A 15,765-nucleotide genomic window follows, 5' to 3' on the forward strand; every position below is an offset into this window, starting at 1 on the left:
CGTGAAGGAAGTAGAGCGGGGTGTGGGATGATTCTGGTGCAGGGGGTAGAGAGGAGTGGGGGTCAGTGATTGGAGTTTGAGAATGAAGGTGCTAGGATGGTGTCGATGGGTCGGGAACAGTGTTAATTTGTTTGCCAGTGTGTTTCATTCAGGTGATTGGGAAGTGCGAGAGGAGAGGCTGTGCGCGGGTTGCTGTTCTGAGTGACTGTGTAGGTCCTGGGTTCGAGTTGAGGACGCAGAGAGGTGGTCTTGGTTCTTGCACCATTTTGATAGGTTGGAATTGTCAGTCGTGGTGGGGAGCATTGTGTTTGGTGGGGGCATTCGGGACTTGGTGGATCGCTGGAGGTAGGGAGCATTCTGGTCAGGGGTATTTTGGTGGAGCGAGTCACTCAAGTCTAGTAGTTTCAGTAATAGCTTGATAAATAGATTTGAGACAGAGGTAAATGGAATGGTAACTAGATTTGAGACACCTGAGTAGCGGGAGGAATGCCAAGGTGAGGGCACAGCAGCGAATGCAGAAACATGCTTGAGAGGCTTAACGTGAGGTCATAGTAGTGAATGCAACACCTAGATTTGAGAGACTTAAAATGGGGGCAGGATGGTGAAAGCAGTAGCAGCATGATGATTAGATTTGACACAGTGGCAAATGCAACAGTACCCAGCCTTGAGATACCTGAAAAGAGGGAGTAAGCACCCAGAGTGAGGGTGTGGCAGAGAATGCAACAACACCTAAACTTGAGATACTTATACTGGGGGACTGTAGTGAATGCAGAAACACCTAGATTAAGGGACCTAATGTTGGGTCACAGTAGAGAATGGAATACCTAGATTTGCAATGCCTAGAATTGGGGCACAGCAGCAAACTCAAAGAACACCCTGGGCTGTGAGACCTGGGCACCTGGAAAACACCTAAAAGGGGGGCACAGGTGCGAGTGCAGCAACAGCTAGATTTGAAAGGTGTAACATGGGGGCACAGTAGCAAATGCAAAACCTAGATGTGGGATACCTGGACATTGGGAGAAAACACTCAAGATGGGGGTACAGCAGCAAGTGCAGCAACACCCAGACTTGCGATAGCTGGAGAGTGGGGAAAAAAACTCAAAATGGGTGGAACGGAGACAAGTGCAGCAACAGCTAGATTAGAGAGGTCTAAAATGGGGGCACAGTAGTGATTGTCCCTTTCCTTGCTGCACTCACCAGGTCAGTCGATGCTGGTTGACTGCTGCAGGCCCCCAAGGCTAACACGGGCCAACATGGTCTGGAGCGGCTTCCTCTGGCGCTGCCCCGTTTTCCTGGGGCCCTTCGCCTCAGGCAGGCAGCTGGGGCTGCCCTGAGCCGATGACTTATGTATGCCTCGGAGCCAGTGGGCTATGGGCCAGTTAGAGGAGGAGAGGGGGGCCAGGAGGAGGTAAAATCACAGGTAATAGGGAAGCGCACGCAGATCAGATAAAACTAAATTTACCAGAAGGACACTAGACAATGGGGGTACAGACCTTACCTCGCACCATGGACCAAAGTGGAGGAGATGGGGTGACAGATGCAGGGTCTGTGTTGCAGCTGGTGGAGTATCACTGGCCAATTGGGTGAGGGGGAACACTTACATTTGGATTGAATAGGGTGGCCGTATTCCATGTTCACATTAACCTTATTATATTAGTTACTGTTGTATGACAACAGCGGGCTTCCCAGGTGAACACAGGGTGGAGCTATCTCCTTGGAGTGGCCTTTTGACTTGGGCTCTTAGTCGAGGGCTACCCTGTGAGTGTCATTGAAGAGGTGTACTGTGTCACGGGCGAGGTACTGCAAGGCCAATCAGCGGGATGGGGGAGGGGAGCAGCAAGGAAGGGGATCAGGAGGCCAGAAACAGAAGGGGAAATTACACGAGAAACAGGCACCAAGTGCACTGCTGGAAAATATTCAATTAAGCAATATGGCAATTTACAGCTAAGCAGAAATAAATTCTCATTCTAACCAAACGAAAACGGGAGCACTCGGGCAAGGGGTTGGTGCTCACCCGAGTTTGCTCGCACAGAGAGGGGCAAGGAAGGTGTGGATGGAGGTTTGGAGCAGGACTCGATCCGGTTTACAACTGGTGGGGGATTGGAGTTCTTGGAGGTAGTGGGTTGCTATGATATTGCATAGGGTTATTTTGGATTTGTTGCACCAATGTTTGAGAGATGTCCTGGTGGTGGGGCATGAGTTCTTTAGCCGGGCTATCTAGTTATCTGGCTCCCTCCTTGATAGAGAGGAGGAAACTGAAGAACCAGTGTTTATGGTGATAGTTGCAGGGTGTTTGTGATTTGAGAGAGGCACTTTTGTTGAGTGCCTGTGTCATGATGATGTTGTAACTGTTGAGGAGAATGGAAGGATGCGTTTTAGGCAGGCGATGGTATAAGTGGTGCTAAGGCTGCGTTTGCAATGTGTTTAGTTTGTTTATCTGTGGTGAGAGGGATGTGTGGCAGACTGGGGGAATCGTGTGGTAGAGTAAAGCATGAAGCGGATTTCAATGTGGTCAGACCATGACACCCAGATTCCATTTTCCAAAGAGACATGATTTTTGCTTAAAATGAAAAGGTCCTGGGTGTTGCCAGCTATGTGTGTGGGGTAAGCGATGCGTTGTGAGGGGTCATAAGGGGTCAGTGGAGCGAGGAGATTTTCAGTACAGTGTTGCTGTCTGGATGGGAACTACCAAGGATGAAGTAGCCAAGGTACAAATTTGTGTAGTGGGAGCTGTGATTGTTAGTAGTAAAGTCAGTCCAGTCAGTGTAGAAGTAGGGATTGTGTGTTGGGGGGCTTTAACTAAGGTGGATACACGTGGGGTGTGATTGAAGTAAGCAAGCGAGAGAGCGCGCTTCAAAGAACTGTATGATGGTTGTATGTAGTTGCAAAGTGCGAGTGGGTCTGTGAATGATGGCAATGCTACCAGCTTGTGTGTGTGGGCTTTCTCAGTTGTGGAGGAGAAAGAGTGGAGGAAGCATGTCAAGGAAAATAGGTGTGTGTGTGGTTGGAGCGTGTGCTGAGTTAATTGATTTCATGTGTGTGGGGGTGCAGAGTGCCAGTTGAGCAGAATTCAAGTGTATGTCATTAGTTGTTTCAGTGGAATGCTGTGTTGGGTTTTAACTTGAGTGTTGTTTATGAGTTGTTTGTGGCATATTTGGTGGCACACAGTGACAAATAGGGTATTGCCACTGCACAGCCACCTATGTAATGCATGATCCTGTTGTCCTGGTTGATGACATCTGCAGTTCCCCAAGACCCACAAAACCAAAAATATGATCAGTCTACCCATCAACACCATGCTGCTTAGTCTATCCCTTAGCTAGAGGCAGCCAAGCAAAAACCAGACATCTTTATGAAAACTAACTTCCTCAGCTCACACATCCACAAAACGTAGACCATTCCATTTGAATAGTCATTTCCTAGCAAGTAAATACTCCTGTAATGTATGTCAGTCATGGAACTGAGGAAACTGTCCATCACTTTGTCTCTAACCTTAATTTGCATTAACAAGAGATTTTAAATACACAGGCATACATTTTGCCCACATGTCAGACTAATTCTACTAGGACTACTAAGATCATTCTAGGTCCAAGAACTACCACACCTTTGTCCACATAAAAAGGACATTGGCGCTGTGTCAGAAGCCCCAAGAAAAATCCCACTACCATAACTCTCCAGGCTTACCAATATACCAATGTCTATTAAAGCTTCAGACTAAAGGGGCGGAAAAATAACAGTTGATGACTTGGGTAGACTTGCAGAGATGAAAACATACAATCACCACCAAAATCTCACTCATTTGAGTTTGCCTTAATTCAGCTGACCAGCAAAGAGATCATGCTAGAAGAAACTGCTTCCTGAACAGACTCCTCCAAGGCTTTGATTTGTCTATCAGACTATTGCCTCGACTGACCTCGAAAGGAACACTTTTAAAACAAAGAGGGATCCAGATTTGTCAGGGATGATATTGGGTAGTACAATTTTTATAAACACAAGAAACTCCTTCACTGAAGGGCATCTGCAAAGGAGGTAGGTCTTGCATCAGTGATGAATATGTAAAGTATATCTTTGTCTTGCCTTAAAAAATCATTGTTGTACACGCCGCAAAAAAGTTTGGCTTCTATAATAAGCCACCACAATAGGACATAAAAACATTTTAATCCAAAAAAATATCCAGCACATCACCTAGTGACAGCGCACAAAAACTACACTAGTCAAAATTAGACTAGTTAAGACACTGTTGCGTTGAGCAGTATTACAATACCTAATATAGACTGCTCTATACACAAGACAAAATGTTTCCGTCCTTATCATTGAGAACATTCTTCAGGGGAATAATCATCAATCAAGGTCATCCATGATGTCAATGCTTGAAGCTTTGTTGTCTGTGTCGTGTTCGACAAACAGCCTGTGTATAATGTATGAAAACACTGCCCATCATCAAATCTGTAATTCAGCTAATTCCCAGTGCCATTAATTACCTGCATTACACAGAGTTTAAGCCAGTATGGCTGCCATCTTAAGAGGTGTTACCCATAGTGGGTTGTAACCCGAAACTATATTGGCATAAAGTAATGTGCCCCACCTTACTCGCCACCAGTGGGAAAATAGCAAGGAAAAGAGGAGAAGGAGCTGCATGAATTTTTGTATCTTTGTTCAATGAACGCCGGAGAAAGTTCTTGGACCCCCATATTAAAAAGTATGTCCCGGACCAAAAGGTAACCAGGAAGAAATCTGTTGGATAGAACAAGTTCTCTGTAGATAATGACCAAGAGTGCACACTGGATCCTGCCCCATCAGGAGTAAAGCAATGGCGAAGATTATCTCCTCCTCCTGGATTACATGTTACAGTTGATATCTTCATTGAGCCCGGACTCATGGCTGTTCGTCAGGAAGATCAATCTCTGTTCCCAACATTCCATAGATTTTAAATAGTGATAATACACGAGCAATGTCAAAAAGATATAGTTTGCGGTGTGTTGTGCTTCCTGAAATGGGCTACTTAATGGGGCTTTGATATTGTCTGATCTTATGTTCAGAGATTCTGACTGACTTTTCTGGAAGTCATGCCTGTGTAGCTCCTTTTTCAGGAACATTCTACGTAGTAAATCACCATCTTAGAGTTACAATTAGTCAGGCTCCGTTGCACCCACCGTCACCATAGTCCTATATCCACCGTTTTGGTGAGTGTGGTGAACTTGCATGTAGTGTATTTACTGCTTGGGACATGTCGAGATGGACGTGGCATCCCCCAGGTTTCTGGTAATTTGGGTGATGTCTGGCTGTAGGATTTTCTGATGTCAGATTGCACTAAAGGGTCTTTGATATTCTGACTTCTTTTAAATGCAAACTGTGGAGGAGGCAGGGCCAAAGGGTAAAAAAAGGTGCTTTGCCTATAGATGTCTTGATCTTATAGGACAAATTAGAGTAGGTGGACACACAGGCTAGCCTCAGTCTAAAGGACACTGCTTCACTTCATCAGTGTCCCAAGCAATGGATTACTCACAGACCTCTAAGCCTCCCCACGAAGGGCAACTCCTCATTAAATGCTAAAAAAGGAGCTCTGTTACTCATGAGTAACCCCTCTACTTCAGTGCAACCCACACACTTTTCTGTGGTATTGAAATAGACCTAAAGGGAGGCAAGCCCTTCTCAACCTAGGTATTGGCGTTATGCAAGGTCATCTCTACAAGAGATCAGGATCTCAGAACGGTACCAAACTGGTTTAAGTCTTTCCTTTCAGTTCGTACTCAAACACTTTGTTCCTCCATAGAGACAGTGCAATCGGCCCTTACCTGTGGAGTTACACAGGGTTCGGCTGTCTGCCCTTTGCTTTTTAATATTTATGTTCGCCCTAAATCTAACCTTAGTCATTCTCCTGGAAGTCATTTCTAGCCATATGCTGATGACACTAGGCTGATCGGGAGGACTGATCAGAATCCAAAAGAACGCCTCAGAGGCTGTTTAGCCGCTATATGAGTGGATGAACAATTGACAACTTGAACGGTGACAAGACTGAGGTTTTGGTGGTTGGTCCACAAGATGCTCGATCTTCTTGGTCCTCAGACTTTTTTGTCCCTCTTACCATGGCAAACTTCCTGTCCCAGTGGATTCAGTAAACATTTGGGAGTTAAAATCTCTAGATCTCCATCACCTGATCTCCATGTTGAGCGTTGTAGTGCAGGCCATCTGAAACTAAAAATGCTTACATAGGTGGTTTCTTTATGCCACCCTCATTAAAGGGACCAGTGGTAGCCTCCACAGTGCTAGATTGTCCAGACTACTGCAAAGCGATGCTGCTAGCTCAGCCTAAATAAAATCTAAATAGGCTATAATGTCTTAAAAAATCAGCGGCTCGGCTGTTCGCTGGTTTGCCCATGTCTCCCCTGTATTACACCAACTTCACTGGCTTCTATTTGAAAGCAGGATTGTAGGATTACATTTAAAGCCTTTTGCTTAATGCCTACAGTCCAGTTAGAGCTCTTCAATTGGCCAACCATGGCCTTCTTGTGGTTCCCTGCGCCAAGAATGTTTCTGTGGGTGGTAGAGCCTTTCAGTTGCGGCCCCTTCCCTCTGGAATACCCTTACACCAACCCTGAGGCTAATGAATGATGATGATACATTTCGGAAAGCTTTGAAGATTTTTTGTACCCTAAGTATTTTGTTTGAATGTAACTTTTGCTAACTCCCTTCTCAACTCAGCATCAGGATACCCACGGGTGATAGTGTGCGTTATAATTAAATCATAACAATATAATCAAGTCCAACAGGTGGAGAGGACTTACAGGTACCATTTTTATTATACAACTGTCTCCCATGACACTAGCTAAACCTTTTTTTAAATTTCAGACAGAGGTTATAACCTTTTCATGTTCTCCTTTAGAGTGCTTATTCTAAACAGAAGCCGAAGTTACACAATGACTGTAAATTAAAGGTCCTGTTAAAATAATTTCTTTACAGCATGCATAGCTTTGTGCAAGTATATGACAGTCTGTGTGTGAAGACTTAAGCTTTGAGTATCTCAGCGCTCATCATGAGCTGCAGTGCCAGTTAGTTCCCCCCACATACCAGCAAACATACCCTTTGCAACAGTTTTCCTATATCGGCACAGAAAATACCATACTTTGAACAGCTGCATGCACAAGTGGATGCTAAACAATTTCCTAAATCCCAGTATACAAAGCATGCCAATGTAGTTAGATGCCTCCCTTCCTTGCTCCCTTTCCAAAAGCCACTTGAACCATTGACCGATTCATCTTCGAACCAGTCTTTTCCTTCCCTAGCCACATCAAAGACAGAGCTCTAGGAACTGTTTTTTTAATTGTAACAAGCGATTAGAAAGATTTTAAGATTTCAGGCGATCCAGACGATGCAAAGACAAACGGCTTGAGCAATTCAGCATGTACAACCCAAGCTTTACCCCAGCTGCAGTAGAATCAAGGGATAGAGGTTAGGAGGTACAGAAGGGAGTAATACATTTATTTTTGGAACTAGCACCATAAAGCACAAAAAACACTGAATTATTGGGAATGCCCTATAACAAATATGCAACCTGGTCCTCAAATGATGTTTTGGAATTTAATTCCCATTGGCCCTAGACAGCCTAGTCCATGGGGAGGGTCCATAGGGGTAGCACTCCAGAACATCTGGAGAGCCTCCAGTGGAAGACCACACTGCCCTATAGTTTAGCAAATGTGTAACTGGTGGCTCAATGTGCAGCAGTCGCACAGCAAAATTAGAAGACAAGATTTAGTTAGAACACCTGGAGTATAGTTTGGCCCGCGAATGCCTTGCTGGCACATTACCTGGTTTGGTGTCGGTGGGGGGCGAGAGCAGCTCCCTGAGGTGGGAATCTTTCACGTCTTCCAACCACCGGAGGTCCAGAAGTCGCATGCAGGGAAAACTGGCAGTGCAGAGGGCGGAAGCAGAGACCCAGGAGCAGCCCGAGAGGACAAGTTCTTTCAGACCTGTGGAGACATAGGATGGATGGTGAGTGACAAGTAGGCAGTTCATCCGTGCGTCTGCACCCAAGGACCCACTGTCAGCTTGCTATGAAGCGGAAAAAAAAGAACTATTTTAAGATGGGATTGTCTTCAGGTGTAACATGCTGTGCTTCCCTGAAGTACTTATTTTTATGGAAAAGAGAATCTTTCTGCTAGGTGGAGGGCCATGAAAATGATAAGTCAGTTCCTCGGATAGACACATTATACAAAACACATATCAGGATGCTAGAAAGTACAAGTTACCTACTGTAGAGAATCATGTATAGATAGTCCACTTTCCACTTCAAGATTCCTGGAATGTATGCCATTAAAACTGAGAAAAACGATGGAAAACTTTGCAGGTGATGCTCTACCTGCTCCCCTCTTATACACCCCCTAGCTTCTATTCCTCAGTCCCACTCTCTTGGCCAATGTCACAGAATGGGTGATGGTGGGTGTAGCGTTCCAGATGAGAATTTGAAATAGGAGTAGTTTACTTCCCATTGTTTTGAAGCTGGGAGTAAACTGAGTTTTTTAGGGAGCAATAAAGAAAGCCCCATTCCAAATCGGAGTATTTAAAAAGCATGTAAAAATATGCTTTGACTTTAAAAGAAATAATGTAATAAATATTGTTTGCACCAAGTTATTCATGTACATTAAAATATACACATGTTTATCTTTTCAGATGTACACTACCGGTCCAAACCGATCCATGGAGCTGTGATTGAAAGGAGGGTGGCATGCTCCTATGCGTCTGTTTCCTATTTTTGTTGGGAGTATTTTTACTCCCCATTTTTATTTGTTGGGAGTATTTGCCCACTTTAAGGGAGCAAACGTGGCCAATCCACCCTTTATTTTTAGGGCTGGGTGGGTCGGACATCTGTTGGAAGAGGGGTATGGACTACCAGTACCAGAATCACTACAGTGAGTAAACAGTAAAAACTGATACGAAGTGCGGGAAGGGCAGTTGTGGCAGGAACAACCGCTTGTGGAGTTCTCCGCACAACATTGGTGTAACACTGGTGTGAAGAATTATTTTGGTTTACTAAAGGAAATTGCAGCTGAAAGGACTTTAGGGAGTCCTTTACTTTTAACTATTGCAGAGTCACAGCGATGAAGAGGCAGAGGAGTGCCCTTATAATCCTGTTTCCGCTGCAAAGTGTGGGAAGGGCAGTTATGATATATTTTATTTGTATTGCGCTCATACAGAAGTGTTTCAGAGCGCACCAAAGCAAGGGAGGGGAACAAGGGAGTACAAAAGAACGATCTTACTAGGCCCAGTGACTGAGATTGCAGAAGTGCAGGGGAGAGGTGGAAAGTGCTGAACAAGGGATAAAAACAGCAACTGGTAGAGCAGCCATCAAGGTGGCAAGTGCGAGGTTTAAATAGCAGACAGGGGTGTCTGATAAGTGAAGGTAAGGGGACTGTAGAGTTACAGATACAGACCCAAGTGCAAGGCTTGCCAGGAGGCAGTGTGGGTGTGTGGCTGGGTGGGCAGAGACCTGGGCCCGAAATCAGAGCGTAGCCAGGTGCACAGAGCCAAAGCAGACAGATCAGCAGGGGAGAGGAAGATCAAAGGCAGAAGCAAAGAGGAAGGTCTTGAGGTGCTTCCGGAACCGGAGATGGTTCTCCTCAAGTTTAAGAGTGGCAGGGAGGCTGTTCCAGAGGGAGTCCCCAGCCAAGGAAAGAGATCTACCCCCAACTCGTTCCTTGGAGAAGCGACTGACCCTGAGGGATTTGTAAGTAGAGGAGCGAAGAGCTTGAGTGGGTAGGTATTTACAGAGGGAGAGTTTAAGGTATTTTAGACCCAGTCCCCAAAATGCCTTGTGGACAATGCAGAGGGTCTTGAAGTTAAAGCTTGCAGCTAGGGAGAGAGGTTAGACCCCTGAGGAACACAAGTAGAGAGTGATATGGAGGAAAGGAAGGACCAAAGTTGGACCCGGGAGGGTCGGTCAGAGAGGAACGAAGTCAGCCAAACCAGGGCCTGGTCGGTGATACCCAGGTTATCACGAAGACGATTGATCAAGATGGCATGGTTGACCAGGCAAAAAGAGATTGAGAAGGATGAGGACAGAAGGGATGTTAGAGTCGAGGTTGGAGAGCATGTCTTCACGGATGTTCAGGAGAGCAGTTTCCATGCTCCTGGCAGCTCTGAAGCCAGACTGATGGTCATGGAGACAACCAAGACAGTCAGTGTGAAGATTTAGCTGGGAGATGGCCATCTTTTCCAAGAGTTTGCCCAGGAAAGGAGTGATAGAAATTGGGCGATAGTTAGCCAGGCAAGAGGGGGTCGGCTGTGGGTTTTTTGAGAAAATGATGCACAAGATTGTGCTTCATAGGGGAGGGGAAGGCTCCAGAGGAGAAGGAATGGTTATAGAAGTCGGCCAGAGGCCAGGAGGCAGGAGAGGCAGATGCAGGGGGGACAGAGGTATCAGAGAGAGAAGGGGGAGGAGGAGGGGATGGACAGGATGTCCTGGGTTTTTTAGATGACATGAGAGACCAGGGCCATGCAAAGGGCCTGGGAGGCGACAGGAGAGGTAGAGACTGCAGCAGGGTTGGCCAGCTCCTTGCAGATTTTCAAGAGTTCGGCTGAGTTGTTAGATGCCGCAGAGACACGGGCTTGGATATGGGCTCTCTTCTTAGTGCGGACAAGGAGCCGTTATTGCCTTTGGAGCAGGTGATAGGCTCGTTTGTCAGAGGATGCAGAAGAAGCCTGCCATTTCCTCTCAGCCACCCTATACTTGCGTTTAAGGGTAACTAGGTCCGAGTCGTACAAAGCGTTGCACTTGGCTTTGGACTTCAAGCGGATCCTCATGACAGGGGCAAGAACATCATGAGAATCAGAGCTAGAGGAGTAGAGCGTGGAAAGGGCTGTGTCAGGATGTGAGTCAGCCCGAGGAGAGGGCGAGAAAGTGGAAGCGATAGCCTCAAATGACACACGCTTCATGGGCCGGATGACCAAGAAGGTTGGTGGAAGCACTGGAGTTGGCCTGGCCTGAGGGGTAGCGAGGGAGAGATGGGAGGAAAGGAGAGAGTGATCACTCCAGGAGAGAGTAGTGGTCAGAGGGATAGAGAGGGGGAGGTCTGAAGAGATCAGAGCATCCAAAATGTGTCCTGCAGAGTGAGTCGGGCCAGAGGGGAGAATAGAAAGTCGCAGAGGTTGCGAAAGAGTCCAGATGGATGTTGAAGTCTCCAAGAAGGAGGAGTTGAGTGGTCGAGGCCAGGAGGGAGGAGGAGAGGTCTACCCACTCAAAGAGGAAGGAGGAGATCTGACCAGGTGGCCGATATATAGTAGCCACGGTAAGAGTGGTCAGGAGAGAGAGAGAGAGAGAGAGAGAGAAAGCCTACAGACAAGGTATTCAAAAGAGGAGTAGGCGTGCATAGGAATGACAGAGGCAGGAATCCACTCGGGGAAGATCAAGGCTACACCACCTCCAGAACAGTTGGGTCTGGGTGCGGAGAGGATCTTTTAGCCATCAGGAAGGAGAGTGTGAAAGCTCATGACAGAGCTGGCCGTGAACCATGTCTCAACTTCTTCCAGGAGGCGGTAGAGGTCTGAAGTTGTGGCATGGAGTTGGACGACAGGCACTCTGGTTCGTGGTAAGGTCCTCATTTTGTGACTATGCCCTCCTATGATCTGCAAAGTAAAGTTGGCCATAAAAAAATCTTAAAACTGTATGGAGGGTTTGTTGATTAGGTTCCTTCCACAAGTAAAAGTCTACCGTCTAACTCCAAGCTGGTTTGCAGAAAATCTCTCTATGAAATGCATGAAATCAAAGATGTAAAATAACTGATTATTTCAATAAGAACACTGAGCCTGCCGTGCCTGTATCTGGAACTCTCTCTCGCTGCCAGAATCCAACACTGTTCCTCAATGCGCTCAATTGTCTAATGATTCAAATCAGCGGTTTCTGGGGACAGATCGGATCTTGGATATTTCTATTCTGGCCCTTGTTTCTCAAGAGCTAGCTAAAAGAGTGCGATTATCTCTGGGGCCGGCAGGTAATAGGAGCGCTCTTTTGGATGAAGAGAGGATGTAGTTCTGCTTAGGCCATCTTCAAGTGTTAGGGAGATTTATCATTCTTATGTTTCATCCCCTCTCCTAGTGAGACACCCAGCAATTTTCGCTGGACTTGTGGAGCTTTTGCTGGAATCCTGATATCCTGATTGAGTGCAGCCTTTTTCCACTCAATTGTTATGGGCTCTGTCTTTTGGAACTCTATTCTTTGTATTGTACCTACCCCGTGGAGTCTATTTTCCTCCATAACTCTTAAAAAGGCATCTGTATTTTACTATTGCAACACACAGCTCCTTACGGGCAGTGTTGCTGGGGACCCTTAAATTCCCCTTTGAGATTATTTTCTTTATCCTGGAGTAACTACAGTTCTTAAAGATAGAGATACTTAGTATCTCTCCTACAACGTTATAGTGTGAGAGATTGGCGCACACCATCTTATGTGGGGTGCCAAAGGGATACCTAGTATCCCCCTTCTCTCTGCTCCTGTGACTTTCTAGTCACAGAGACAATCTCCTAGTTACGGCTGGTGTCAGTGGACGTGTTACATCAACTATTGTGCAATTTTTAAACTGCTCACTATGTCAATAGCCTCGGTAGTGCACAATAGGGGCACCCAAGTACTAACTTGGGGCCTCCTTTTTTCAATATTACTAGGGTAGTTCTTGGTCAGCCCTTCTACCATTCTGGGCGGGGAAGTCCTGTGTATTTAAATGGCACCTCTATTCAATTGTTTGCATATTCCTTTTTACTAAAATGAATATTACCAAAATGTGTGACTCTATATTTTATAGATGTTTTGTTAGGTACTCCGCAGACATCTGTGTGGACACCGCTTTCCCTTTTTGAGTGATCCCCTTCACTCACCTTGGGTTTTCGGTGCCTTGCACGTTTGCATGCGGCGTTGACCCTTTAGTGGGCCCGCTTCTATGAATTATAAATGTATTCTTATTACGATGCACTTTTTCTGTATTATATTGATCCAATACTTGGTATAGGCTTATATAGTCTGAATATGAATTTTATCTAATTTATGATACAATAATAAAATGACTATGTATTTTTCATAAAATGACACAAAATTGATGTTTTGTCATTTTTGTTCTCGCTCTGGGCTTTTTTATATTTCATCTTTGTCTGTTTAACACTCATGCATTAGATTCTAATTTTGTTCCGCTTGACATGACCTTTGTTGGATAACTGTGCATTTGTTTTGCCTTTGGCAGGAACCCTTAGGTGCCCCTGTTCATAAAGGGAGGTGTTTTGTGCACTTACCTGATGCACACCATGCTGCAGGCCTCCCTGAGACCTGAAAGGGACTATTTTTCATAGGGACTATTTTTTCACTCAGGCGTGGCCAGGGAAGGATACATACCTAGTTGGGGAAGGATACATACTTGTGACTTCTTTGGAGGCTATTTAAGCCACGCCCAGACAGCAGCTCATGCTTCGCGTTGTTCTGCTTCCTGCAGCTTAACGCTCACCGTGTCTGCTCCTGCTCCTGGACTCCAGCCATGCCCGCGTCGAACCTGGAAGACATGCAAGGAAGGAAGAGAAGAGAAAGGTGAAAACCAAGGACTATTTCAAACTTCTTACCTGCATCCGGAATCTTCTCGCCAGCATCCCTGAAGAAAGACTTCCATTTAAAAGCATTGCGTTGCTCGCTGCAGCGCCACGCTTCACTCACCTGTCCTCGAGACATCTCCCGGCTCCATCGCGGCTGTCAGCATCGGACGCCACATCTCTGCACCTAGGGGCGAGAGGAAGAAACAAAAGGTGAGCAGAAGGAACACAGAAGGAAAGCCTGATTAACAGCCATAAAACTTACCGGCTTTTCTTCTACATTTCGGGTCGGCGCCGCCCCGTTGGCAGGTACCGTACCCCGGCCCCTATGGGGAAAGGACAAGAGACATTTCTGGAGAATGATAAGGACATTTAGAGGGATCGCCCTCATCACTACTCACCTCGGCAGTTTAACCCCTCGACGCATCGCCTTCATTCTGCACCTGAAATAAAGGACAGATCACAGGTTAGAAAGACAACATAAAGGGGGCCTCACTTGAACTTTGAACTTTCATACTTACGGCGCATCACTCAGGAAAGTCAAGTGGATTTTGCCAGCGCCATTCTGAAAACCAGTGAAGTAACTGGACGAACGCGCGCCCCTGCACCAGAAGCAGGATGGAGAGTTCATCCTTCCAAACCATAAGGTGAGCTTAAACCGGGGTTTGGAGGAGGTTAGAGAGGAACAAAGGGGGAAAGGGGGGAGCTAGCACACTATTCTGCAGACTGTTAATCCCCTTTCTCATCTGCAGAAGGATATTCCTAAGGGCCAGGCAAGCACGATTTGGAGGTCCTGTCCAATCGGTGTTCCGGGTCCTGCGCATCACGCTAGAAGAGGCCACACCAATCCAGACTAGACCAGCGCCCCCGTGGGAACCAGGTGAGCGTTACAACCATGAAGCAACCACTGCTGTCCTGACCCAGTTTTCTGTGCGACAGAGTAACTCTGAAGAGGGCGACTCCTTCCATTTGAGCGATGGGAACAGCCAGTCCCAAAACAAACTGATTTGAGCCATCTTCCGAGGTCCTGTGAGTTTCCAGACCTGCTGCCCATTTCGAGTACATAGTCGTAGAAAGGCTGAATCCGTCCAAGTCTTTGCTGAGCCCTCAAGGACACTCCAGAGACCCAATCCTACTCGTCCAGAAACCCTGTGAGAAACCTGAAGGTGTCTCATCCGCTAGTCCCCAGGGATCCGTCATCCGGGTGGCCAGGACACAGCCATCGTTTTGGATCCAGTTCCTGGGGTGGACCAGTGCGGGAGGATCACCTGGATGAGGAGTCTTCGGGGAGTGCAAGTGGGACACTGAACGGCGAGATACGATATCCCCTTCCCTCCTTTTCCCCATCCTACCAGGTAGGATATTTACGAACTCAACCACCTCCCACCCCCCTTTTTTTCCCGACATGAACACTTTCTCATGGACAGCTCGCTATGAGAGAAAACTGACTAACACCCGAGCCGTATACCTGACATGTCCCAATATAATGGTCAGGCAGGGTCATGCAATTATTGATCATTACACACCTGACTTCCTTGACACTTCCCCACACGGATAAAAGGCGGAGCACGAAAGCACACTCTGAGCAAGGCAAAGAACACAAGGAAGCAGCAGTTCCAAGATGGCAGTTTAATACACGGAGAAAGACAGCAAGACCGAAAAGGGTTGCAAGGAGGGAAGTGCCCTTGACCTTTTCAGAGAAGAACAAGTTCTTTCTTACCTGGTAACGTTCTTTCGATGGGATGGTCCGACGACGTATTCCATATCTATGACATGTAATCACCACAGCTGTTCTGCTTCGGAAACTTTTTTCGGCGTCTGCGTCGATGACGTCGATGCGCCGTTGTCGAGGGCCTCCTCCGACGTCCAACGTCATCCGATGTGATAAGGAGGACGCCCGTAGCCTCAGTTGTAGTTTTTTCCCCCAGAACGTGTGACACTAGTCAACTGCCAGTCAGACACAAAGCCTTGCGGAACGTAAGCTGCAATCACAAAAGAAATTCTGCAGCGGGGAAGGCAGGGCGGGAGCGATATGGAATACGTCGTCGGACCATCCCATCGAAAGAACGTTACCAGGTAAGAAAGTAACTTGTTCTTCGAGGGGATTGGGTCCTCCGACGTATTCCAAATCTATGACAGACTCCCAAAGCAGTACCAGAGCAAGGAGGAGGGAAAGAATTTAGAATCAAAATTTAGAATAGCCAA

At 46.6% G+C, this 15,765-nt stretch overlaps 1 protein-coding gene across 8 annotated transcripts in view; it reads right to left on the reverse strand.

Annotated features, from left to right (window-relative positions):
- Positions 1 to 15,765, reverse strand: part of FBXL19 (F-box and leucine rich repeat protein 19) — a 664,561-nt gene that overhangs the window by 151,369 nt on the left and 497,427 nt on the right. For all 8 annotated transcript variants that reach the window (XM_069651935.1, XM_069651934.1, XM_069651940.1 and 5 more), the window contains one exon: positions 7,806 to 7,967. In XM_069651935.1, the coding sequence (XP_069508036.1) occupies positions 7,806 to 7,967 (162 nt within the window). The remainder of the gene's footprint in view (positions 1 to 7,805; positions 7,968 to 15,765) is intronic.

Source organism: Ambystoma mexicanum, chromosome 3p (assembly GCF_040938575.1).
Source record: "Ambystoma mexicanum isolate Mex_15411 chromosome 3p, UKY_AmexF1_1, whole genome shotgun sequence".
In the NCBI taxonomy this organism is placed as follows: domain Eukaryota; kingdom Metazoa; phylum Chordata; class Amphibia; order Caudata; family Ambystomatidae; genus Ambystoma; species Ambystoma mexicanum.